Source organism: Neomonachus schauinslandi, unplaced genomic scaffold, assembly GCF_002201575.2.
Source record: "Neomonachus schauinslandi unplaced genomic scaffold, ASM220157v2 HiC_scaffold_579, whole genome shotgun sequence".
Taxonomy (NCBI): Eukaryota; Metazoa; Chordata; class Mammalia; order Carnivora; family Phocidae; genus Neomonachus; species Neomonachus schauinslandi.
The window spans coordinates 21596-48291 of record NW_025409269.1 but is presented as its reverse complement, the minus strand read 5'-3'; the positions used below and the strand labels follow the sequence as shown (position 1 = coordinate 48291).

The window sequence follows — 26696 nt, the reverse complement described above, 5'->3', positions numbered from 1 at the left end:
GTTCTAAACTCTTTTTTTTCATTCAATAGATGTCTTAGAGCTGACCATGTTAGTATATGCAGACTTACTAGTATTCTTTTAACTGCTGCGTGACCATACAAGGCATAGTTAGCTAGTTCCCTGTGGCTGTGGCCATTTACAAACAGTGATGCCATGAACAGAACCGTCCTTCCTTCCTGAGCAAGGGTTTCCCTTGGCGGCTATCAAGAACTTGGGGTGTGCCTATTTTTGGTGTTCATAGATGCTACCAAATTCCTCTCTCAAGTGATTGTTGCTACCGGCAATGCACGAGAGTCCCCTTGTCCTCACCCCCTTTCTAGAAAGCAGAGATGGGCTCTAAACTGCCAAACACCAAGTTGGGACTTGGGTCTTCTCAATGTGTGGCTGTCTGATGGGTGACTTAGGCCAGCTCATCAACTGAAGGGAGTGAAGAACCAGAAGTGCTGAAGACAGCCTTCCAGCTCCTGTCCCCTGTCAGGACCCCCAGTCCCTGAGCGTCCAGCCAGCTTTCCCCGGCCTGAGGGGTGCCCTGCTCTGAGGCAGCCCATTTCCTTGCTGGGTGGTCTCTGGTTGCTGGCAAGGTCTTGCTTAGGCCGACCCATGTCCACCTCTGCACAGTGTGACCTTCTGGCAGCATCCCCCTCTCTTAGGGAGCCGCCCACGTGTTTGAAGATGCTATTTCCCCAAGCTCCTCTTTTTCCAGATCTTTCCACTTAAAAAATGTCTTTTACAGAGGGTGATGTGAGAAACTATATGAAGAATCTTTCACTTAAAAAAAGGACTCCCGTGTAAGAGGTTGTCCATTAGATGACTTAGTGCTTCTTATTTATCTAGAGTTTGGATCAATTTCCTTTAGAATTTAGTGTCAGGAAAGTGTTTTTCTCCCTCGAAGGATTAATACATGTCCTCCCATCAGACAATGAAAGGCACATAAACCTTTCCTTTTGGTCGCCTTCCAGTAGTTACTATTTATTTGTCAGGCCATTTCTGTGTGCCAGGTTCTCCGCTTTAAATGTGTTAATATCTCATCTAATCCCCGACCGCAACATTCCGAGGCAGATATTCTTTCCAAAGAGTCTGTGCCAGATTTAACGCCTACAAACAGCAACCATCTCACTTGGGGAGCCTTAAAAAAGCCTTAAAAATGCTAAAAGCATTTTCCCCAGCTCCTGTAGCACGTCCCACTTTCGCGTCTGCCTCCTGTCTCATGCCTTTATCCTGCGTCACCTCAAACTTTTGTGGGAAGCAGATTCTTTGCACAGAATCCACTCTGAGGTTTTAGAGGGGATCCGTCCTTAGCACACTTGCTGTGCGCGAGCTTTCTTCCGCACCTTTGAAATGCAGCTTTCTTCACGTGCCTGATAAATGGTCCTCCCTATCCCTTTCTCAGGGCTAGCATTTTCCTTTAGGGACCAGAAATTCTTCAGACACATACAAATGGGTGCCAGGGATGCCCCCTTAAGAGAAGCCAGGAAGAAGCTGGTCAGTAGATGCGTGAATATATCTAAGATCACATCAGATGGCCATAGGCATTTTGGTTTGTTATCTGTCATTTCTCAGAAGTCAGAACTGCTGGAGTCTGACTGTTTGAGCCCCCATGGCCCCTTGATGAGGCTGGGGCACCCATTTATTCACTAGCTTACTCAGGTCCTCGTGAGTAGGGTCCCAGCCCTCACAGCCAGCATGGACTCCTTTTGCCTGTCCTCTCCGAAAGGCCTGGTCTGGTGTGGGCCCATCCTTGACTCAGGCTTGGGAGGCTGCTCCTTCAGAGCAAAAGCCAAGGGGAATTTGGGGAACTCCTTTTTTTTTCTTTTTTAAATTTTTTTATTTGAGAGAGAGAAGGAGAGAGAGCACATGAGAGAGGGGAGGGTCAGAGGGAGAAGCAGACTCCTCGCTAAGCAGGGTGCCCGATGCGGGACTCGATCCTGGGACTCCAGATCATGACCTGAGCCGAAGGCAGTCGCTTTACCAACTGAGCCACCCAGGTGCCCTGGGGAACTCCTTTCTTGATAAGATGTAGACCCCACAGCTTCCAAGCCGCTGCCCTCCTCCTAAACCTCACGACCACCCTTTCTTTGGCCTCTTCTATAGGACATGCAGGTGACCGGCGTGGAAGATGACAGCCGCGCCCTGAACATCACCATCCACAAGCCTGCGTCCAGCCCCCACTCCAAGCCCTTCCCGATCCTCCAGGCCACCTTCGTGTTCTCGGACCACATCCGCTGCATCATTGCCAAGCAGCGCCTGGCCAAGGGCCGCATCCAGGCAAGGCGCATGAAGATGCAGAGGATAGCCGGTGAGTGGCCAGCTCTGGCGGCTGTTCTTGGAGCCCTCGGGCTCTCACATGGACCTCTAGAAGAGGACACCTATGGTTTAGGAGTTCATTGTGTTCTGGTGAAAGGACAGAGAATCTGCTCAGAATTCCCCATTCCCCAGGTGTTCGATTTCTAGAGAGTTTCTAGGGCTACATGGAAGGGAAGGAGAATCCTCCCTAACCAAGCAAGAGGCCATGAGCAGTCAGGTGTCCGTGTGGGACAGCTGTTCTCCGGCACACAGGATCTTCTAGCTTATACTTAAAAATGCTTGGACATTCCTCTTCTGCCTTTGATCCTTAACCTTAAGATTAGTAGGGTCTGTTTTGCTCATTTCTCCGAAGAGTAAACTGAGGCTCAGTGACTTGCCCAGAGTCACACAAGCAGCGAGTTGGCAGAACCCAAATGCAGAACTTCTGACTCTAAAGCTCATCCCTTCCCCCTCTCCCTCCAGCTCTCGTGAGAGGCAGCCCTGCTTGGTGAGGGGGCCACGATGACCCAGCACTAAACTCGGAAGTCGGTGTACGCGTCACAGGCACTGTGGTGAATTTGTGAGGAGGCCTAATGCTGCCCCTTGCAGGAAGGCTCGAGCTTTCTTAGAAATCAAGGCACTGAAACGAGGGCGTTCCATTCATCAGGGCTGACAGCACGGCATTCCCCCAGGGAAAAGCATTCTGTCTAGCTGCTCAAATTATAAATAGTCTTTCTCCAGACACCAACGCCTTTCAGTCCAAGCACAGATGGTCATTCTGGTGTGGTTGCTGGGAGGATTTCCAGCCGGCTTGGGGAGGAGGGGCGCCTTCTAAAGGGATTACCGAAAAATAAACACTTGGTGGGCTGGGTCCTCTGGACATGACAGATTCGGTTCTTTGCCGTGCCTGCCCTGTTGATTTGCCCAGGCCTGCATCCCAGGCAGTCCCTGTTTCATTTCTCACTTAGCTGAAACTTGGCCTATGAAATCATTACAGAAGCATTTTGTAATGTGCAAAGTGACTTAAATCATTCAGTCCTTTCTCTGAAGATTTATTTTCAGAAGGTTTGTTGTTGTTGTTGTTGTTTTTAATGTAAAGCAATTTCTCACCGCTGGCACGAAGGGTAGATATTTCATTTGAAAATTGAGAGTTATGCCATAAAGTGGCTGTTCGAACTAACGCCTTAGGTATTCCTTAAATTGATTTTAAAAAGTTCCTCCAAATTGCTATATCATGAGATTGGTTTATGCCAGGGAAGACGGCAAGTGTGACAGATAAGCACACGCTCATAAATACACACACACACGCGCGGGTAGGTTCGCCCTCACACACTCTTCCCCATGCGCATGTACATATGGGAACTTGCAGGGCAGAATTGGCCCCGTTTGCTTTGGGGTCTGAAATAACACCCGCGGTGAAGCCTGGCAAGGGTCTTTTGCGTACGGAAGCCAAGGATCCAGAGCGGAGACTGGCCGGCATCCATCTCTGAATCCCTCGCCAGGCACCAGCTGTGTTTTGAGCTCAGGCGGAACTTTTGGGGTCACCTGGGTCTCCCCAGCCTGAGGCTGCTGGCTGCCTGCTTGGCACTGTCCGAGTGATATGCCTGGTAGAGCTGTGGCCACTCTGGCTGCGCGTGCCGCGCCCCCCCCAACCCAGAGCCCGCCACCTGTACCCGCGGCCCACGCGATGAGCATGAACCACGGTGTTGTTTGAACGTAGCCCTCCTGGACCTCCCGATCCAGCTGACGACCGAAGTCCTGGGGTTCAGACTTGGCTCCTCCTCTTCTACCCAGCACCTGCCTTTCCGTTTCTACGACCAGTGCCGCCGGGGCAGCAGCGACCCCACGGTGCAGCGCTCTGTGTTCGCGTCAGTGGACAAGGTGCCAGGTAAGCCGCCCCCACCCCGCGCCGCCTCTCGTCCCCGCCTGGGGCACCAGGGCTTGCTCTCTGTGGAGCCTGTGCGAGCGAGCTTCCCTGCGCCTCTCAGAGTCCGTTCGGCTGGAAGCACCCATTTCTTAGGATTCATCAAAGTATGGCACAGGATGAAACACAAGCCCTAGAAATAAATCTTGGCTTTCTCTTTGGTATTCTGCTGCCTGGGTTTGGTTTTCCAGAGATTTTCTGGGAATGTGGAGGAACTTCTCAGAATTAAGACTAAGAAGTTTCTTGGAAATTTCTTGGAAATACTTAGATTGCTAGTAATGAGGTTGGTGGGGGAGTGGTTTCCTTCTCCATGTAGGATGACTAGAGAGACAGTATGCCTGGTTCCTCTTAGAGCCCCTGAAGAAGTGAGAGCTCCCCACGGGCTGTGCCAGGGTCTTCCATCCAGGAGCTGGGGGCACCTCTGCCCACTCTCTCCAGTGCTCATCTTGAAACCACCCCCCTCCCAAAAAAAGAAACACAAAGAGAAAGTTCAAGGGCAGCTTGCTTCTCCAAAAGGGCCGGCGGGCTCTCCCCTTCCTGTTCTGGTGCGTCTACCTTAAGTCAATCCATGTGCACCCCGATCCCTCGAAAGAGAACCTTGCCCTTGATTACAAAACTTCTGAAAGTTGTCCAGGCTGTCCCCTGCAAGCGTTTGGGGTTTCGAACTTCAATTGATCCGTTGCAAAATGTGTTTGAAAGCAGTTATCGATTTAAGAACAGCTGTTGATTTAACGTGCGGCCGTAAGGACCTGTCCAAAATCAGGGTCCTTCTTTTCCTTCCACTCTGATTTATCCTATATTCGTTCTTTGATTTCATTAATTTATTTTAGAAATGTATATACTGTAAGTATATGATATTTTAAAACCCAAGCAGGACATGATAAAATGAGAAATGAGTCAGCTTTGCCCCAGAAGGAATCACTGTTACCAGTTCCTTGCTTATCATTTTAGAAATGTTCATTTTATGCCATGTATGTTTTTTCTTGTCAGTTTTTACACATGGGGTCATACCATATATGTAATTCTGCACCTTGCCTTTTTACCCCCCACTTAATTCAGTGTTACATGTCAATGCATATAGATTGACTTCATGCTAATTAATAATTAACTCTTGTATGGTATTTTATTGTATGGCTGGACCAGAAAATCTTTTATATCGTGTTGCATTGATGGACATTTGGGTCATTTCCAGTGTTTTGCTCTTCCAGTGTCATAGAGAACATCCTTGGGGCCTTGATATAACTGTTGCAAATCTTGAGTGTCTGTGGGATAAATTCTCAGCAGTGGGTCTGCCGAGTCGAAGGGGAGGCTTTTCTTCGTGACATATGTAGTCCCAACGTGCGCTCTGGAAAAGTGTACCGGTTCACACTGCCACCCACTAGTCTGTGACTGTTTCCATCCTTGAAACCAGTCTTGGTCCATAAGAACGATTGTGGCACAACCTCCATTTTCAGCTATGAAATAGGAGATGATTTGTGCCTACTCCAGGGTCTGGACGATTTTTTTTTTTTAAGATTATTTATTTGAGGGGTGGGTAGGGGCAGAGAGAGAGGGAGGGAGAATGTCAGGCAGACTCTGCACTGAGCATGGAGCCCAACGCCGGGCTTGATCTCACAAGATCATGACCTGAGACGAAACCAAGAGTCGGACGCTTAACCGACTGAGCTACCCAGGCGCCCCTGGAGGATTCTTTGTTAAAAATTGTCCAGGTTTCTTCACGTTCTGTAGGGATGGTTGCTAAGTAAATATAAATGATGGCCATGAGTCTGGGTTAAATAAAGATTGGCTTGGTAAGAAATCATTCCATTTTCTTTCATTCGTTCTTTTTTTTTTTTTTTACACACAGTTATAATTTTTATAACATTTCTATAAGCACTGCCTTGTGATTTTTGTAATTGAGATATAACTGACATCAGACATTATATTAAGAAATCATTTCTTTAGGGTCATTAGGGTTTCATCTCAGGAATGAATGGGTTAAGGAGAAAAACCCTGGCCTTATTTCCTTCCATCCTTTTTGGAACAAGGCAAGTGTAAATAAATAGTTAGAGCCAAATGTCACATTCTTCGGCATCTGCATAATCATCTCTCTGTTTGCAGAAGGCTTTACAATGCCTGATTGCTAACTTCTCCCACCCTGCCTGGGCTCCAGGGGAAAAGTGAGGTCATCCAGTGCTGGGGGTATGGTCCTGTCTACCATGGCCTGGGCCTGCCTGGCAGGGGTGCTGGCATAGCTGGAATGCCTCTCTCCTGTTGCTGGTCCCAGGGTTGGGGTATTTGAGGTTGAGCCATTTGAGACTGTGGCAGGGCAAAGGTAGCTGCCGAAACTGGCCATCTGCCCCTTCCCTGTCTCTCGCCCCTGACAGCCCCTGGAAGTGCCGCTCAGCTGTGGGGTGGAGAATGGGCCATTCACCCCAATTGTGCCCTCAAGGGTGACTGCTCTGGGCCCTTGGGGAGAGAGGCCTTGCTGCCTTCCCAAAATGGCCTGTATTGGAGAGCAAGTGAAATCCGTGAACCTCAGCGTGACTCAGACAGAGGGAGGGGAGCTCTCCCCGCCCTGCCCTTCCTCACCACCTACTATCTCTGTAGCCTGCCCCACAGCTGCCCAGCATCTGGAATCATCCTTGATCCTCCTCTTTCCCGTCCCATCCCCACTGGCTTCCTCTGCCTCCAGAGTACATCCCAACTTTTCTCCCTGTCCTGGCCACCAGCCCTCGCCCTAGATCATGCAGGAGCTTCTTCAGTGTTCTCAGGCATCCAGCCTCACCTCTTCCCTTTGGCCAGAGGGATCTTTCTAGAACATAGATCACATCATGCCCCTCTCTGCAACCCTCTAGCAGCTTCCCGTTGCACTTGGAACAAAATCCGAATCTCTCACTCGGTCTTGTGTGGTTGTTATGAGATTGGCCCCAGCTGGCCCCTCAGATGCAGCCCCCCCACCACTTCCTTCCATCCCATACCCCAGCCGTACCAGCCCCTGCTGCTCCTCTGAGTCAGTGCTTCTCAAAGTTTTGGCTTCAGGATCCCCTTTAGACCCTTAATAAAAAGTATCAAGGGTCCCAAAGAGGTAGAGTTTATATGGATTATATTTATTAATATTTCAGGTAGGACAAATTAAAACTGAGAAATGCTTTAACTATTTACATATTTATTTTTTAAATAAAAATACACCTATCACGGGGCGCCTGGGTGGCTCAGTCGTTAAGCGTCTGCCTTCGGCTCGGGTCATGATCCCAGGGTCCTGGGATCGAGCCCCGCATCGGGCTCCCTGCTCCACGGGAAGCCTGCTTTTCCCTCTCCCACTCCCCCTGCTTGTGTTCCCTCTCTCGCTGTGTCTCTCTCTGTCAAAATAAATAAATAAAATCTTTAAAAAAAAAAAATAACACCTATCACATGTAAATATAAATAACATAGTTTTTAATGAACAATGTTTTCCAAAGCAAAAAAAAAAACAAAACACAAACTTCATGTTTTATATTTTTGCAAATCTCTGTAATATCTGGCTTAATAGGAGGCAGCTGGACTCCTACATCTGCTTCTGCTTTTAATCTGTTGTCATAGCATACACTGTGTGGCCTCTGGAAAGCTCCTCCGTATACTCCTGGGAGAGTGAATGTAAAAGGAAAATGCGGTCTTATTTTTGTGTGAGTAGTTCTTGTTATTATTTTTATGTGAGTAGTTCTGACCCTGGGAGGGCCCCAAGGTTCTCCAGACTATGGTTTAATTCCTCCAAGTCACTGGCCTCTCTCCTGCTTTAGGGCCTCCTCATTGGATGTTCTTCCCCAGATCTGTGTGTGGCTGCCTCTTCCTACTGCACAGGCCTCAGTCTGCATGCCGCCTCCTCCGAGAGGCCTTTCCTGATCCACCCCTCCTTCCTCCATCCCATTAGCCTGGTTTATTTTCTCTGCAGTTCTTTACCTGGATGATATGTTTGGGTACCAGGCTGCGGTCTTTCTTCCGCACAGAGAAGGTCACTTCCATGGACACCTGGTCTGTCCTGTTTATTGCTGTACCTCAGCACCTAGCACTGTGCCTTCATTCAGTATTTATTGGATGAAGAATGAGCCCACACTTGGGCTTTGCACAGCCTTAGAGCAGATCCCACTAATGCCTTCTTCCTGTGTGAACACCAGGAAGACGAAGTTCTCTCTGGGGCCCTAGACCTCGGGTTGTTTAGTCCATGGCCCTTGGACTAGGGAAGGGACACCAGAGAATGGAGACCCCAGAAGATCTTAAGCATTCTTCTGCTTCATTTCTGTCACCAGAGTGAACAAGTTGTGCATCCGGGGCAGGCAAGTGCACTCACGTGATAGATTTCAGTTGGTTGCACCTCATGAATTTCCTCACCCTCACCTTGAAAGTTTTCAAAAACCAAACAGTGGGGCCAGAGGGGGTCATCAGAAGCACGGCCTAGATTGGCCTCTGATGCTGTGGCATCCACAGCCCGTGAGTGCAACCCTGTCGCTTCCCCCCCCCCCCCAACTTTGGGAATGGTCTTGCTCTGTGTCCCTCACCCTAGGCCACACGGCTGCAAAACCCCAGGCTGTGTGGGACCCTCACCCCCGCCTAGGGGATAATCCCCAGTAGAGAAGACAGTTCTGGCCACCTGCCTTGGGGTGACTGCTAGAGGGACTAGCTGTGTTATGACATATCTTCCGTTTCATCTGTAGCCCAGGTGGCCATCACAGAGCAGTTTGTCCCCCCTTTACAAGCTGTAAATGATTATATTTGATGAAAATGTACCTTCCACTTCCTTGGAAGAGATACTAAAGTAGAATATAAATCAGGGCTCTTAGGTGACTAGCCACTTCGGTGTATTTTTCTTTTTCCATTGGGCTTGGAGAGAAATCACAAATTCTCTGTGTTGGCTGATTTCATGTTCATGGCTCTTTCCCCTGCAGAAAGTTCTACTCCACGAGGGTAGAGGCTTGGGTGCATGCCTGGCTGGGGCGGCTGGGTCATCAGCAGACAGCGTGTCCAGGTGCACAGGCACGACCAGCTCTAGAGTTGGCCTTTGAGTTGCAGCCTTCCATGGTTTGTGCCCTCGAGGGACCTGTCCCACCAACCCAAGGTGACAGCTGATTGCCGGAATCTGCCAAGGGAGGCGGGGTGTCCAAAACTAGACCACCGAGGCATCTTTCCATAAACACCAAGTGGACCGGCCCACCCCAGAGCAGAACCCATTCCTGGAAGTGCCCCTGGTGGGGGGGTGGGAGGCATGGGCAGCAGCTTCCAGTCAGAGGGCCAGGGCTTCAGCCTCCCAGGGCAGCCTTAACCCCCACTCTGACTCCTCCTGGCCCAGAGACTGCTCACAGGTGTTCACCTGGCAGGTCATGGTGACATGGAGGTGGACAGAACACGGTCCCTCTTGCTCAGCCCCCCACCCCCCGCCCTTCCCAGTTCTAATCCAGACTTCTGCTTGGAGCCCTCCGTGTGGCTGGTTCCTTCTCAGCATTCAGGACTCTGCTCAGATACCTGCTCAGGGGGGCTTCTGCTGGGGGCCCCGACACCCCCCAGGCCCTCTCTGTGCAGCAGCTGGTTTTGTTTAATTGAGGTGAAATTCACATAAAACCTTTTGAAAAGATACAGTTCAGTGGCGTTTAGTACATTCGCAGTCTTGTGCCACCACCACCTCTGCTAGTTCCACAATACCTTCATCACCCCCCAAATAAAAGCCTGTTCCCATCGAACGGTCGCTCACCATTCGCCCTTCCCCAGCCCCCGGCAACCACTGCTCTGTATTCTGTCTCGATGGACTTAACCCGTTCTGGACGTTTCACATATGTCCTACGTCGTGTAGCCTTTTGTGTCTGGCTTCGTTCACTTAGCGTCACGTGTTCGAGGTTCCTCCACGTTGTAGCATGTGTCAGAGCTAGACACTGTGTGGATGGACCACATCTCATTCATCCATTCTTTCACCCACTGATGGCCACATGGCTGGTTTTCACCTTTGGGCAAGCGCTTACAGCGCTGCTGTGAGTGTGCATGTGGAAGTTTTTATTTGAACACCTGCTCCCAGTTCTTTGGAATATCTACATCCGAGTGGGATGGTTTTCCCACAGTCTTCAGAGCCCTTGCCATTAGCTAAAGTTGACCCGTATGTCGTCTGTGTCGCTTGCCCTGCACTCGTGTGGAAGGCCTTGGGGTTCCTGTTTGTCTTGCCCTCCCCTGCTGACACTTAGCAAGCAGGTGCTCAGTGACTGTCGAAGGCGGGTTAGGGACGTGGATTGCTAGATGGAGGCTGGGCGGGATGAATTGCTCAGTGTCTCATTTCCCCAGCAGCCTGTAAACTCCGGCTGCAGGGGCGTTGCTGTCTTGCTCAGACCCGGCTCTGGCACCTGCACCAGTTGGCTCAGGATGCCAACTGGAGAGTCAGACTTCATCCCGCAAGGGCCAAGCTCTGCTTTCCTCTCTTCTTGTCCCATGACTCCATGTCCTACTGGGTCCAGGGCACCATCTGTCTCTGAGCAAACATGTAGATCCCTGAGCACAGGGGGAGTGCTGTGCTTTCCACAAGTGTTATCTTTATCAAAGGCAAACAAACTGGCCCTATCAGTCACTGACCCAGAACACTTAATAGTTCTGTGGAAAGGCAGCGCGGTTCCAGGGCCAACCCTTGGCAGCTGAGTAACTGAGGAAGAATGCGAAGATTACAGTGTTCTCAGAGCCAGCTGAGCTGACCATGAAGCCTGGGACTGACAGCCAAAAAAAATCAATGTTTAATTCATAGACCTCAGTCCTAACTTCTCTCCTGGGATCACGTACTAGGTGCTAATGTCATCTCGTGACAGTGTTTCCCAGAAACTAAATTTTTAGGCCCATTATTTGTCTTGTTTCTGATTATAACACTGGAGCCACTTCCCTCCTTCCAGCTCCCCAAGGCAAGAAGAATGGCCTTTCTGGGGTCCCGCCGGAAGGAGAAGCTCCCTGCCACCTTCCTCCAATCTCCTCAGTGCCCCGCTCCCCCTTAGCCACCCCTCCCAGCCTTCAGCTCCCCAGCCAGAGACTCTAGCCACTGGGTCAGTGACTTAGAGAAACTTGATTCTGACCCTGAGGCCTTTATTTATTTACTTATTTTTAAGCAAGACGTATTGAGCTGCTAAGCACTTTATGCAATTTTCTCATTTGATCCAGCAACCCTCAGAAAGGAGGTTTTGCCATTTTCCTTTTGTGCCTGTGAGGAAACAAGCTGCCCAAGGTCATACCAGATGCCCCTCCTGCAGAGAGGCTCTGCACTCAGGTCGGCCTGCCCTTCTGCTGCCTCCAGCACCCACCTGCCTCTTGGTTCCTGACTCCGCTTTGACACATCTGAAGGGAATTCTCCTTTTCTGATTTTAGAAATAAAGGCCTGCCCACAGCCAGCCACCTGAGGCCTCACTAGGATCAGGCCAAACCACGTTGTTGGCTCCAAAAGTGGGTGTGTGTCAGAGAGAAAACATCATCTGCTTCTGGGAGCGCGGGATAGAGTTTGACCAGAAGAATGAACTGTGCCAGGTGCTCAGTATGCGTTGATTCTATGCTCTGGACAATGCTGGGAGCTGGGAGCGCTTGTCCTGATCTACATATGGGAAGCCAAGGCTTGGACCAAGGCTGCAGGGCTCACACAGGGCAGGCTGAGAGCCATATCTCTAAATCCCCCTCTCGCCTCAAGGCTGGCATTGGTGGTGGCCAAGCCCTGACGGCTCTACCACCGACCTCTGATTGTCAGAGGTTGGCGAGACAGACCCTCGTTAAAGAGGGGGCCTTCAGGTGGCCCTGGCTTAGACACAGCATTCCCCGTTCCCGTCTTCCACGCATCACACTCACACACACTAAACCCCAGCTTGCCTGCAAAGCAGCCACATGGAAAGACACCCTTCTCCCCCCTCCACCCCCCCGCCACCCCCGCAACCACCACTTCCAGACTGGGTAGAGCACATGAAGGCCCATCCTTGTAGAGATTCGTTCCTGGTCCATGAAGACCAAAAAGCAGAAATGAGACTTAGAAATCTTGCCAGTGCAAAAGCAGCAGGATTAGAGCTCTCTTCAAAGCTTTCTGGCAGTCGTGTCTAAGAGAATAGCCTTTGAGCGGTTGGATCAGGGATGTGGGGATCAGGTTCCACGCAAAAATCATCCCTGAGCTGAGTCCTGGGGGTCCCTGCTTTCCACGCCTCTTCTTGGAGCCCCCAGGGCAGCCACAAAGAAGGCGAGTGAGCACGCTGTCCAGCTGGGAGCACACAGCCCACAAGGAACCACGTTCCTGAATCAGGGCCCGTAAGGTTCCCTCACCTGGAACGTGCCCCCAGATTTGGACTCTATCCCAGTCGACACACAGGCACTTGGTGTCTGAGGAATGCTCTTGCGAAACAGAGCACACAGGCAGAGGCAGCCTTCAGGTCCCATGAGCCTTTCTCGGGGGGCGGAGACGGAGAGGAGGAAAGAGTTCCAAAGAATTGAGTGTTGCTTCACTTTTCGGGGTCATTACCCACCTTAAACTCTCAAAGTGCCTGTGTGCCCGGGAGCCTTGTGGAGCATGTCAGAGAGCAGGGAACACTGCCCGGGTTGCTCATGGACAAGAAAGCGGGGAGCCTTTGCTGGAGGGCATGAGAAGAGACCAGACCCCAGCTTCGCTCTGCCCTTTGACCTTGGCTGCACTTGGGAATGTTCTGTTGGCTCAGGCGGGCCCCCGGGGGCAGCCTTGCTGGCAGCCCAGAACGGGCGGGCACGTGTCGGAGCAAGCGGCACGGCTGCGTGCCAGTGTGTGCGCACACGCCCATGCCCGCCCTGCAGATGCGGCTCCTGTCGGCTCTCGGTCCTGTCGGCCTTCCTAGGACAGGTCCAGCACAGGTATTGCAGGGCAGTGAGGAGAAAAGGAAGAGCACCAAGAGAAGATAGGATGCGCTGAATCTCTCCACCCTGAGGTGCCCATGAAGCAAATTCAGTGTCCTCTTCCATTGATCTTGCCTCTCCTCCGTCTCAGGTTTCTTTTCTCAGCAACAGCATTTGCCCAGGTGAGAGTCAGCAGAAGCAGGCGGCTTAGCACAGCCCTGGAGCAGACAGTTTAGCTTCAAGTCCTGGCCCCACCTTAGACTCATTACGTGGCCTTGGGCCAGTTGGTTCGCCCCCCGTGCATGTTTATTCATAGAAAAAATGTGAATGTGCTTAACACTACTGAACTGTACACAAAAAATAGTTAAGATGGTAAATTTTAGGTTATGTGTATTTTACCACAATTCAAAAGAAAAAAAAAAGCGGGGATGAAAATGTCACCCACCTCATTAGGCTGTCGTGAGCATGATAGGAGTTAATTCACATAAGTGCCTAGCAGGACGCCTCACGCGTGTGCAGTGTGCAGCGAAGGTTAGGCTCTCGGTATTTTTTATTGTCATTGTTATTAGTCAGGGCTGACCTTGGGGACCCTAAATAATAGGTTCCCTTTCTACGTGTTAAATCAGTTTGCACAAAGTTAATCATCCAGCAGCTCCTTCTGCTGTAAATAACAAAGACACACCACCGTTGCACAGATTTGCTCATTTAGAAAGACTTTTCATCGGGTGCTGATAAAACACTAGGGCAGAATTTACCTCCTGCCAAAGGGCCATGAGGATTGTCGTTCTAGGATGTGCCTGAGGCCCCATAGCATCTAGAGGCAGAGCCAGGGCCAGAGAAGAGCAGAGATCTCTGGCCAAAGCCCAGCACAGGCCCGCTCCCCGAGGTACTGACCACAAGCGCTTACTTCACGTCTGCCTGAGCTGGACAGTTCCCGAGCAACCACGCGACAGCCCTGGGAGGCCCATGCCACTCCTCGGTGGGCGGACCAGGAAACCTGAGCTCGGGGAAGGGAAGCACCTGGCCCACTCCATGAACCCATGTTGGGGGGCAGAACACCTGGGAATCAGGTGTGCTTTGGGAACCCTGTGAACTATTGTATTCCATCCAATAGCATGAGCCAGGAGCATGGAAACCAGTAGAGAACATGACCGTATTCTGTGGACACAAGTGTCTGCATCCAAAGGAAAAGCCCATAAAATAATTTGAAAAAACTTTATGAGCCTTTTCCTATAGATGTTTATTTTTTGCTGCTGAGTCATTTGTTCTACCGGCTCTCATGAACAGACAAGTGATAGCAAATGGCAAGGATCAAAGGCTTGTTAGTGGGATAAAACCCAGAGATGAGAATACCCTAACCCTTTATTTTATCTGTGAATTGGAAAAAGACCACCTTGATTTGATTTTTTACCTTAAAATATCTGTGAAATAGCTTCAGGAACCCCAGGGTCCCCCGCGGAACTGGGTTTGAGAACCACTTTACCACTTCCCAAGGACCAGTCATAGTGCCTGCCTTGGGATCCCAGAGGATGCAATGCCAACTAAGTGGCACTGCTGAGTGTGCCCTTGGAGGTGCTAAGGCCAAGGAGTGAGGAGTCGGGGACTTGGGTTTTGCCCCTCTGGAGTCAGGAAGGGCAGAAGAGAGACAGAAGGCCCGCTCCACCCTTCGGTTGGTGCGCCGCACCTGCACGGTGGGTGGCGCTGTGCCCTTGGCAGGGATGAGAAGCGGCCTCTCCGCCGAGGCCCTCCCTCCCTCAGCTTGGCACGCCTCCTTCTATACCTTTCCCTGTGTATGTGCATCCTCTGCTAGTACTACAGTGTCGCAAGGCCTTTGTGTTTTTTCCACACAAACCATCACTGTTTTCACTTAACAGTACGCCTTGGGTTTTTTTTTTCCTGTTAGTTCCTAAGAGTGCCCGCTTTCATTTTTATTGCTGCTGAGCAGTCCGTCGTGTGGGCAAACCCCTGTTTATCTAGCCAGGCCCCCATTGACAGACATTCAGGTTGGGGCCAATTTTTTGTCCTTAAATAACAGGCGCTCTGCGCACCGTTGCGCAAGGATCTCCCTGGAGCAAGTAACCATGAAGCGAGGCCAGAAATATCTAGGGCTGCGGCCCTAACAGGACTTGGTGGCCAATGAAGTATGTGGGTGGAGGGAGAGAGAGGCTCCCAGGGCTAGTTTAAGGCAAGCTATCAAAGAGTCTCACTTTCTGTCTGGACCTTCTGTGTGCATGTCTCTAAGCAAGGGCATTTTGACGATCCCAACTTGTGAGCCAGCAAAATCCTCGTTACTTGGGGATATTGTTCTGTCCAGGAGGCCTTCAGGAGCTGTGGTGACTGCAACTTTCCAGTGGAGTGAGTGCGGGGCCTCCAAGGGCTGGCCTGCCCTCTGCTTGGCTTGTCGCAGAGGGAGCATGATGGCATGATGGCTCCCCCCATGGGCTCTCCTCCTACCTCCCGGCATCTCCGCTGGGGTTAGGACTTTCTTCAGTTCTTCTCTCTCTCTCTAGCCAGCATCCCATGACTCAGTACAGCTTCCTTTATTTGTGGCTGTCCGGCCATGGCATTTTGTATGAATGTGCTTTTCTCCAGAAACACAGAGTATTATTTGTTCAACATCTCAGATTCCCAGAGGGCCAAAAGTCAATATTATCCCAGTGTGGCAGGAATGGCTGTCTTGTGACATCTCTTCACACTTAAACAGCCTGTTCCTTGAGCCCCAGAGTAATTGCAAAAAGATATCCCAAAGCCCAGCAAATCGAGGCCAATGAATTGTTTTACTTTGTCTCCATTGTTGCCTGCCATGAACTCAAGTCCCTGAAATCACCCCATGATTTGGGCGTTAGATGCTTCAACTGCATGAAATACTAAGTTTGGCGGATGATTTGCAATGACTCCTCTGAAAATATGTGCAGGTTTGGTAAAAATTCAGGTGCATACCATATGTGGTATACTTCTAACTTCACAGACTTTGTAAGGCTCCAGGATGAAATTCCCATTTATTGAATGCATGCTGTGTGCTTGCTAGGCACTAAGCGAGTTATTTTATATAAAAATAGAGAGAAATGTATAAAAACTGTCGTGTCACTAACCCCGCTTTTGCAGCTGGGACAAGCGAGACTCACATGCAGAGCCCCTACCCAGGGTCCCAGAGATACTGAGTCTAGTTTCGAACTCCTGCTCTTTGTAATGCTTCTACCTGCTTCTTGAGAAAAAGGTTATCTCTTGCTCCGGGTTCTTTCCTTTCTTGCTAAGTTGACTTAAAGGTTCTCTGGAGCTTCTGAGCTCAAGTCGCCCTTTGTTGTGGCTTTCTGAGTATGTTGACTTCACAGGCTGACAGTTGGGCCTCAGGTGCTGGGGATGATGCACACTCCAGCCTCTCAGGTGGGGTCCTCGTAAATCCTGGCGTCAGTCCAGTGACTGGAAGAGTCGGTGTTGATGGAATGAGCCCCCCACCCCTACCCTTAGTATCCTGCAGGATGTTCTGAGATAGTTGACATTTATAAAATCTTGGGCATTCTGGAAAAATGTTTTTTAAAAAAAAAAACAAAAAACAGATTTCCAGCCTGATGCCCAAGGAAAACATCCCACAGCTCAGAGCAGCGTTCTGGCATCCTGAAACAGTGCCCGCGCGGCGGAGGCACGGCGTGTTCCTTGTCCCCTCTCTGACCTCTTGCCTCCACCTCAGCAGAAAGCAGATGCAGAAAACACCCTGTACCGCCTTGTGTCCCCACTGGGTCAGCAGAGGGGCCCTTCATGCCTCCTGGGATACCCACAGCCTCAAGCAGCTTAAAAGCTACCAACATTCGGGCATCTGCCATATGCCACAAGTATGCCCCCACGCTCTCTACACCGCGTGACAGACAGCCCTGCCAGGGAGCTCTCGCCGAGAGGAGGGTAGGGGCATATGCCCTGGAGTTAGCCCCCCTAGCTTGTTCGTCACCTACCCATTGACAGCTGTGTGCTGTCAGGAAGTTCTGGAAGGCCCCTGAGCCTCAGTTTCTTCTGTAGAATAGAGCCTCCCTCCTGAGGGCAGGAGCTTAGCCCAGGGCCAGCACCCTGTAAGGGGCCTCACAACAGCCCCATAAGTAACAGTCTCTGATGTTGAAGAGGAGGGAGTCAGGGCCCAGAGGGCTAGAGCAGCCTGCCCAGGTTGACGTCGGGGGTGGTAGGCCAGGGCTTCTGGCCTCATGGCCAGGGCTCTAGCCCCTTGCAGGGCAGCTGGCCCAGCTCCCCCAGGCCACTCACAAGTGTTCTCGCTGGTGCTCTCAGGCTCTGCCAGTCAAGGGGACCTCCGGGCACCCGCCCTGCCAGAGCCACCAAAGCCATTGCCCCCTCAGCCACTGTGCATTCTTTTGGCAAGTGCGCACCGAGCACATCCTGCAGCTCTGTTCCTGGCCCCTGTACGGCTGGCAGCCCGTGTGGCAGAAGCAGACACAGAAACGGGGTGTCCACTGTGCCAGAAGTCACAAGGGGGGGAGCAGTTGCACACAGGCAAGCCACCTAGAGGTCTGCCAGGGCTACTGGCATGCAGGGGGTCAGAGGGGGTGGGTAGAGGAGAAGATTGCTCAGGTGGGAGTGGCAGGCTGGGGGGAGATGGGGATTTCATCCGAACTCTCTGGACTTCAAGCCGGGGACTACAGAGCTGATCCGTGTTTCTCTGAGCTCCTTGTGGCCGCCGGGTGGGGAGTACATTGGAGACAGCAGTGTGGGGGGGCCAGCGGGGTCCGCCAGAAGCTGAGAGCCGGGGCAGGGTGGGTGACCCCTTGGTCAGTGATGGGTTTGGGAGCAGCTTGCCTGATTGTGACAGATGTGCTCCTGAGGATGGCGCTGTCCCCCCTACATCCCCATGTAGCACCTCAGGCTCAGCAAAGCACTTCCCATTCACACTCTCATAATGCCATGGGGGGGAGCGGGGGAGGGAAGCTGAGGCCCTGGAGGTCAGGTGACCAGCCAGGTTGTACCTCCAGGAAGCCCCGGGGTGCTTTGCACTCTGTCAGAATGGCTGAATGGCTCACCTACCACTGAAGAGGGTTTCCTGAAGAGCCTTCTGTCGCCAGCATCCGGCTAGGTGTCTCCACATCCAGGTCACAACAGCCTGGGGAGGAAGGCCCTGTTACTACCCCTGCTTAACAGCGGAGGAGTCTGAGGCCCAGAGAGGTTGAGTAACTTGCCCTAGGTCACACAGTGGTTGGTGGTGCTGCTGAAATCCCCTCCTCTGCCCCCTCACCCCCACAGTCTGCTCAGGTCCGTGTCCTGGGGTCCTCCTCAGGGCCTGGGCACCTGAGGACATTCCTAGCCTTGCCCTGGGGGAGCCGCATTTGGTAGCTGGGACACCATGATCTCAACTACAGCCCCTCACACGTGGTTCCTGAGCCCGGCTTCGCTCCTGGGCCAAGAAGAGGTTTCTGAGCACGCCTGTCAGAGCGCGCTGATAAATCAGGCCAGAGATGCCTGTGCATGGCGGGTGGCACTAAGTGGTTGTCTAGGCTTCCCCAGGCCAATTGACATCTGCCCAATAGGTGTGATGTATCAACAGCTTTTTCTCCTACTTTTTGCAGTCTGGGCTGGCTCTCAGCCAGAATTCTTTTTACAAAAAAAAAAATAATAATAAAGCGCTGACCTGCAGTGGGGAACGCTTCTGTGCCCGCTGAGCACCAGAGCCTCTGCTGTGGAGATTTAAGGTCTGCTGGTCAGGGGTGAATTTAGAAACTTTCTGGAAGGTTCTAGGGCTGGCCTAATATGTAGTTAAGCTCTTCAGTGATGTGAGGTTGGGGAGTTCTTCAGCTCGTTGCCGTCATGGCTCTACACAGATGGGCTTCTGTGGAAGTCCTTTGTTTAGCATACGTGTATTGAGCATCTGTTGAGCCACAGGTGCTGGGTTGGGTTTGAGGTGACAGCCATGAGCAAGCCAGACACTCATGGCCCTGCCACATGGAGCTTGCAATCTTGGAAAAATAACAGCATTATTCATATAAGTGTACCGGCAAATGATTAGCTAATAACAGGGAACCTGGTCTTTTCCAGTGGGGATCAGGGAGGCTTCCCTGCGTAGGTGGTATGGGCTGATACAGGAGGACTCATCGGAGCAGACTGGGTGGGAGGTGACAAGGTGTTCCAGGCAGGGAAGCTGAGCACGGAGTGAGGGGCCAGGCTCCCCGTCCCTGTGACAGGGGGCAGGCTCCCCCGGGTCCTCATCACTGTGACATGGGGCAGGCTCCCTGTCACTGTGACAGTGATATTGCTCCCCTCGATGGGCCATCTTCTGTGCTTCCAGCTCTGTACCAAGCATGTTCCATGGATTCATTATCTCACCTTCTGAACCTGCCTGGGGAGAGGCAGACCTCTGCTCATTTTGCAGTTGAAGTTTCCTGAGGCCCAGGGTGGTTAAGGAACTTACCTAGACTTACACAGCAAGTCAGCGACTCCAGTGTTCCATCCTACCTCTGCCTGACCCCGACCCCTGCTCTTGCCAGCCTCCCTCTCTGTGTTATTTTTACTCTTATTCCCTGTCCTCTGTTATTACTGATACGGCTCAGAGGTCTGCTGGAAGAATCAGCACCCCATAACTAACAAGCCCATGGGATGGTAATTACTTCTTATTGACCTCTAATTTGCAAACAGCTAGAAGCCCCAAACTGCACTTTGCAAGTGTCTCCTATCCCTGGCGCATGGCTTTTTTCCAACAAACCCCTCGGGCGACTGACCCCTGACCCCACTTCATCCACCTCAGAGTAAGCACATCCCTGAGCCTTGGTCAGGACTCCATCCAAACAAAGCACAGCAGTGCCATCCCCAAGGAGCAGAGGGGCTGAGTGCGCCAGGCAGTGTCTGGGGGTTTTCCTCTGACTTCAGGCTGGAGAGTGGCCTCATTCGCCTGTTGCCAGAGGTGATAGGGCCTGCTCAGCTTGGGCAGGCCTTTGAGCCAGCTCCTTGCTCCTGTGAGCAGGTGGACCTGTCCTTCTATAGTCCAGTACCCCCACGGCTTCTGTGAGATGGCCAACTGGGTGGTCAGAAAGTCAGTCAACTAGAACCCCTTCACTCAGCCAGAGAATCCCACGGGACCTGTCCTCATGGTTTCCTGGGGGCAGAGGCACAGCCTTTTAGAAACATGGAGTCCCAGCCCATGCAAGATCTTCTCCAGCCTGAGGCCCTGGGCTGAACCAGCATAACCCTGCGTGTGGCCCTCAGCTCTGGCTACGCATTTCTAGAATCGCCTTGAGAGAATTTGAAAAGCCCAGTGCCAGTTAAATCAGAGTGAGGAGAGGGCCATTGGTGTTTTTTGAAGCTCCCTGGCTCATTCTAAAGGCCATCCAGTCTTGAGGACACTATTAGAGATGAAGAGATCTCACTGAATTTCTCTTAGGTGGCTTAACAAGAGGGTCTGGGTGACCACTAGGGTCAGATGCTGTGGGCTGATTGTCATTTCTTTAATCCACAAATCTTCACTGCGCTCCTACCATTGGCTTGTGCAGCATGGGGCCCAGCATGACTGAGGTCCTTTCTCCATAAATCTGATGTGACCAGCCCTGTCAACTATAGCCCAGAGATGGATGGACAGCTTGGTGGGCTGGGGTCATGCTCAGATGGGCTCTCTCCTCCATCAGAGCAGCTGCTTCTTAGTGAGTTTGGAGTACTGGGACATTCAGGGTTTGGGAGCAGATCTATCTGGTGCCCTGGGCCCAGTTTCAGGAGAGACCAGTGCTCAACATGCTTTCAGGACACCTGTCATGGGCACAGCTCTACACCACACTCTGCCAAGAACCAGGGAGTAGAAGGTTCTGGATGGGCCTTGCCTTCCAGGAGTTCATGGTGTCCTAGGGAAGACCACACCTAACGCACTATCGCTACACAGTTTGATCCTTACTGTAATGGTGTGGGAGCCCAGGACTGGGACGTCAGCCCAACCAGAACCGGAGGGCAAGGAGGGCTCTAGAAGAAGGTCTTGATGGATGGGCCAGGTTAAACAGGGTGCATCATGGGCAGATGATGGCAGGCTCTGGGCTATGAAAACCATGGTATGCATGTGGGTCCTGCAAGCAGCCTGAGATGTGTGGGGCAGGAGACAGCAGGAGATGAGGCCATGTGGGAATGACCTCTCGTGCAGGGTTGACTATCTTGGACTTCGTCGAGGAGCCCACGGGGGTTGCTGATGGGCTTCAGATTGGGGCAGGAGGGCACGGGTGCTAAAGGCTGCCCTCTAAACTGACCACACACCAGCCTGGCAGCAGGGAAGACAGCGTCATTCACAGGGGCCGGCCCCAGGCTGGGCCGCCCATGGGATCTGATGACCTACACTTGGTTGGAAAGAAGCAGCAGCTGAAAACCAGCTCTCACATAGAGCAGCTGGAGACCCAAGCACTAGTCCTCTCCAGGGCCTAAAGCTCACCAGGACTGTTAGTGCACCTGCAAAACGTGGTTAGGATCCAGTCCCCCCCACCACTGTACCCCATCTCCTAGGCTGGGATTGGCTCACTTACCTTAAAGGGCCCGGTAGTCAATATTTTAGGCTTTTGGCCCCGTGCTACTTGTCCCAATCTGACTCTACCATTGCAGCCAAAGAGCCCCTGATGATATGTAAATGAGCAGGCATGGCCCCATCCAGTAAACAGCCCCACTGTGGGATTTGGGATTTGGCCTGCAGGATATTGTTTGCTGACTCCTGACCTTGGCCTTCAGAATCATCCTGATCACCCTGCCAACCTCCGCCTACCGCCCCACCCCGCACGCCCAGACCTCTTCAGTCTGTTCCCAGCACCATAGCTAAAAGTGTAAGTCAGATCATGTGTGTCTTCTGCTTCAATCCTTCCATCGCTGGCTCCCCTTTCACTCACAATGAAAGCCAGATTCCTTACAGTGGCCCCCAAGATCCCACACAGTCTAGACCCTCAAGACCTCACATCTCCCCACTGTTCCCCTGGCCAACTCCAGGGCAGCCACAGGAGCCCCTGGCTGAGCCTTGTCGTGGCCCAGCGTGCCCGTCTTCCAGCGCCTGCACTGAGCGCTCTCATCTCAGGTACCTGTGTGGCTGTCTTCACTGCCTTAGAGTTGTTCGTCAGAGCTCCCTGTCTCGGGGCTCTTTCTGACCCTCATGTGTAACTCACGGCCCTGCCCCACCCCCGGCACTCCAGACGCCGCTGCCCTGCTCAGTTCTCTTCATAGCACTCCTTTCCTCCCAACATTTTCTGTTTCTTCATTGTCTGCCCACCCCACACCCCGTCCTTCCCAGCCCATTATTGAACTATAAGCTCCAAGAGAGCAGACTCTGTGTTTTGTTTTCTGCTAAATGCCCAGCTCCTGGAGCTGCACTGGGGGGTATACCATGTAGATAGTGCTTGGAAGGTATTGGATGGGTGAGTAGGTAGATGGATGGCTGAATGGGTGGGTGGATGGGTGGGTGAGTGGGTGGGTGGATGGATATAGAGGAAGAGAGAGAAATTGGTGGATGGATGGAACCAACAGATCTTCAATACCCCCTTTATGTGTTAGACCTTGTTCACTGTGGACTCAGGGTGTATGCTGAACTGACTAGTCCCTTTGGAGCTCCCAGGTACTGTGGATGCCGTAGATGTCAACCCTGATCAGGGCCCTGAAGGAAACAGCTGAGAGCTGGGATAGTATGCAACAGAGGGATCTGACCTGGACAGGCAGTGCAGGAAAGCATCTCTGAGGAAGGGTTGTTGGCCTGGGAGGAAATGGAGGAGCCAGGCTGGGCAGGAATCCATCCCAGAAAGGAGTCCACACAAACAGGAGAGCCATTGATTCCTGGGCCCACAGGCTGCCCAGATCCCCAAGGAATGAAAACATTGCTGTCCAGGTGATAGCCTGCCACCAGCTGGTGCACAGAATTCCCCTTTGTTGTCACTTTCTGCCCTGGCCAGCTAAGTGGGGTGCAGAGCCCAGTCCTGTTTCCTAGGAAGGGGTTCAGCAGGCATTCCCAGCAATGACCCAGGTCTCTTCCCGTGTGAGCAAAGAGCATGGAAGGAAGAGCTTGACCCAGGACATGTTTCTGATGAATTCTTTTGGAGTAGAAGTTCGTAGGCTCAGGCCTGATGTGAAGAACACAAGGTTTTATGCCACATGCAAGAGAACAAATGGCAGAAACTGGAGTGGGAGGGTTTTTAAAAGGCCGGGTTATAGACTTATTAGTGTAATTGGGGATAAATGTGTTTGTAGCCCCTGCTGCAAGTTAACAGTCACAACTGGTTAGAAGGGGGTCGAAAGTGTTCAAAAATTGATGGTAGTGAATGGATGCACAATTCTGTGAATAAACTAAAAACCATCGGATTGTAACCTTTTAAATCCGTAGATTATACAGTATGTGAAGTATATCTTGAGAAAGCTGTTATATTTTTTTTAAAGATTTTACTTATTTATTAGAAAGAGAGAGCGAGCGTGAGCAGGGAGAGGTACGGAGGGAGAGGGAGAAGCAGACTCCTTGCCTAGCAGAGAGCCCAATGTGGGGCTCAGTCCCAGGACCCCAGAATCATGACCTGAGAAAAGACAGACGCATAACCAGCTGAGCCACCCAGATGCCGTGAAAGCTGTTATATGTTTAAAAACACTTCTGAACTAGTCAGACTGTCACAAAGCTGTCGTCTTTTTCTTTTTCTAAAGACCAGATTATCTCATTTGTATCCTATTTTGATCATAAAATAGTCAAATTTATGCAGCATTTTCCTTAAAGCAGTCCAGATATGGAAAAAAAAGTTGGAACCCTCAACACAGGAATAATCTGGAAACCTTGATGCAATGCAGACTTACCTGGCACACTTCCTCTTCCCTAAAATTTGCCTTTTTTCCATTTATTTTTTGACTTTGAAGAAAAGACTCTGTTCTTACTGGTAAAATAGTCTCCTGTTCCCTTTCCTTTCCTGTAAATTATGAGATAAGTTTGCATTTCATACCTTTCCAGAAATCTTTGTTGATTGTGGTCTGACCTCAGAAGCAAGGCTTCTGGGAAAGAAAGGTATTAAAATCACTGCTTTGAGCATTTGTTGAAAACCTCTGAAGTGGCAAGCAATTTGTGTTGTGGATTTGAGACAGAAAACAGGTGAACAACACCTGTTCGTTGCTCCAGGAGTCCCTTCCTGGTGCAGGTTAGGTGATACGTCAGCCACTCTATCCAGCTCACTGCAGTGACTTTAAAAAAATGTGATCCCAAGGGCTCTGTGTTATTTCTTGGAGACGATTAGAGCCAGTGGTGCTCCTCTTCTTGCGTGGTCGAAGCTGGTAAAGGTTGTCTGGAGAGAAATGCTCAGAGCTGTGGCTGGAGCTGCCGCTTAGCAGTGCCTGCTGCTGTTTATCCGCCACTTGCTACATACCAACAAACCCACACTAGGCGCGCCTGTGCGTGAGGTAGGGATTACTTCCTCCGTATTTCACCCAGGGAAATGGAAGCTCAAGGCACCACAGGCCAACAGCGGCAGGCCGGATTTGAACCCGTCTGTCCATCTCCGAAGCCCACACTGTACTTCTGTTTCCCTGTCCGTACCCCAGCTCTCAGTACCCCTAGCCAGCACCCATCCTGCCTGGCCCCTCCCTAGAAGAGAGCTGGGAAAGCACAGTGGTCCTGGTCCTGGGGGGCCAGAGCAGCTCCCACAATGAGAGCACCTCTGGCACCCTCCCCCACAGCGCGGCCACAGACCAGAATGCTCTTTCTCTGGGACAGGTCATGTGCCCTTCACAGGCCCAGAGGAGCGCAAAAGAAACACTTAAGCCTTTCTGTTTAGGAGGCAGGATGTGCTTCTGTCCAAAGAAGTGCTCTCACGATTATTTATTAATTGTGAAAGGGAAGAAAAAAAGAATAGGGTTTCCTGGAAAAGGATAAAAGTTCAATATGATAGGGGCGCCTGGGTGGTCACTTGGTTGGGCGACTGCCTTCGGCTCAGGTCATGATCCCAGGGTCCTGGGATCGAGTCCCGCATCGGGCTCCCTGCTCAGCTGGAAGCCTGCTTCTCCCTCGCCCACTCCCCCTACTTGTGTTCCCCCTCATGCTGTCTCTCTCTCTCTGTCAATTAAATAAATAAATAAAATCTTAAAAAAAAAAAAAAAGTTCAATATGATAAACTCCCGAAAAGCAGTCAAAGGCCAACAAGGGCAGAAAAATAAAGGACAGAGAGAGTAAGAGAGATGATGAATCAAAGTGGCCAGTGTGTGAGCAGCGCCCCGGGAAGGGACCATATCTCATGGTGATGGAGGCGCACAGAGTCTGGGAGCCAGAGCAACCCCGGGGGGTGGTGGCAGCGAGTCCGGGAGCCACCCTGCAAGGTCACTAGGGCCCTGGGGGATGAGCTGCCGATGACAGGGAGGGACGGGACTGGTCACCAGTCAGCTGTCCCACCATCACTGCAGGCCCGCTCTGTTCATCTGTGTGCGCTCATAACCGAATATAGAAGCTTACCAATAGAAACTGTAAAGGTACAAGAAAAAAAAAATCACTACAGTCCTCCCACCCCAGAGAAAAGCGTTGTTAATATTTCTGCTTTCTTCTCATCTGTGTCTTCTCTTTTTTCTCTTTTTTCCGTAATTTTTAGCTACCCAAGAAATACATGAGTTGATTTAAAAAAGTAAAAGTTAAAATTTAAAAAGTAAAAACTTAAAAAAAAAAGCATCACAAATGGGACTTAAGTCCCCTTTGAGTACTCTTCCCTATTCTCACCCCTCCCCAGACATCCCACGGTTTGGCTTCTCTCCTTCCAGATCCTTCTGTGTGCCATTGCGTTCTGTCCATGTGCCCATAACCAACAGACAGGAAGGGGCCATAGCCCCTTCTCTGCAATTCTGAAATCCAAACAGCACTGAAAATTAAAAGATTTTTCATAACTCACGTGGTGGCAGAACCTGCCTTGAGCTATTTGTAGGCTATTTATAAGAGTTGCAGATGCCATTTATTGTGAATATATGTGAGTGGTTTTTTTTTTCCTGCAGAAATGCAATATGTTGGGTTTTAGCTGCCAGAGACCAGCTGAGGGTGTGCCTTAATATATGTATGTGTGCCACATGGCCTTTTCAGCCTTAAAGACTCTAAATTCTAAAACACGTCTAGCCTCAAGGGTTTAGGATCTGTAATTGTCTTATGGTTTTGGCTCCTCCCCCCCCCCCCCACCTTTTTAACCTACACAGAATTCTAATTCTGAATATCCTTCTGCAGCTTGATTTTCAGACGCCACTGTGAATAAAAATCTTTCTGTGTTAAGGGGCACAGATTTCGCTCATTCCTTTTTGTGGCTATGCGGTATTCCATAGTGTGGGTGCCTGGTGTCTTGGGCTGGGCATTTGGTCGTTCTAGGTGTTCACTGACAGCACTGCAGTGGACGTCCTTGGATGATGCACCTCTCTGCGCACAGGTGCAGCCCAAGCTCAGAGCTGCTGGGCTGTGGAGTTTCTCTTTGAACGACATTGCTGTCGTCAGAAGCCCATCCCTGTGCGGCCAAATACCTCTTCCTACACGACATTACCAGTAGCTGCATAGCAGTCCATGGTCTGAGTATTGGCTTCTCACGGCTGCCGTCACAAAGTGCCAGGGACATAGTGGCCTGCACAACAGGAATGTACTGTCTCGGGGTTCTGGAAGCTGGTGTAGGCAGGGTTGGCTCTTTCTGAAGGAGGTCGGGAGGAGCCATGCCTCTCTCCCAGTATCTGGTGGTTTGCCGGCAGTCTTGTGGTTCCTGGGCTTGTC

The 26696-nt window shown here is 51.2% G+C and overlaps 1 protein-coding gene across 1 annotated transcript in view; it reads left to right on the top strand.

Moving 5' to 3' along the window:
- The first annotated feature begins 2083 nt into the window (after window positions 1-2083).
- The window catches only part of LOC123323736 (protein CLEC16A-like), a 45392-nt gene continuing 20779 nt past the window's right edge, over window positions 2084-26696 (top strand). Inside the window, exons 1-2 of the mRNA XM_044912208.1 lie at window positions 2084-2296; window positions 4004-4171. Coding sequence (XP_044768143.1) covers window positions 2095-2296; window positions 4004-4171 — 370 coding nt within the window. The 5' untranslated portion in view covers window positions 2084-2094. The remainder of the gene's footprint in view (window positions 2297-4003; window positions 4172-26696) is intronic.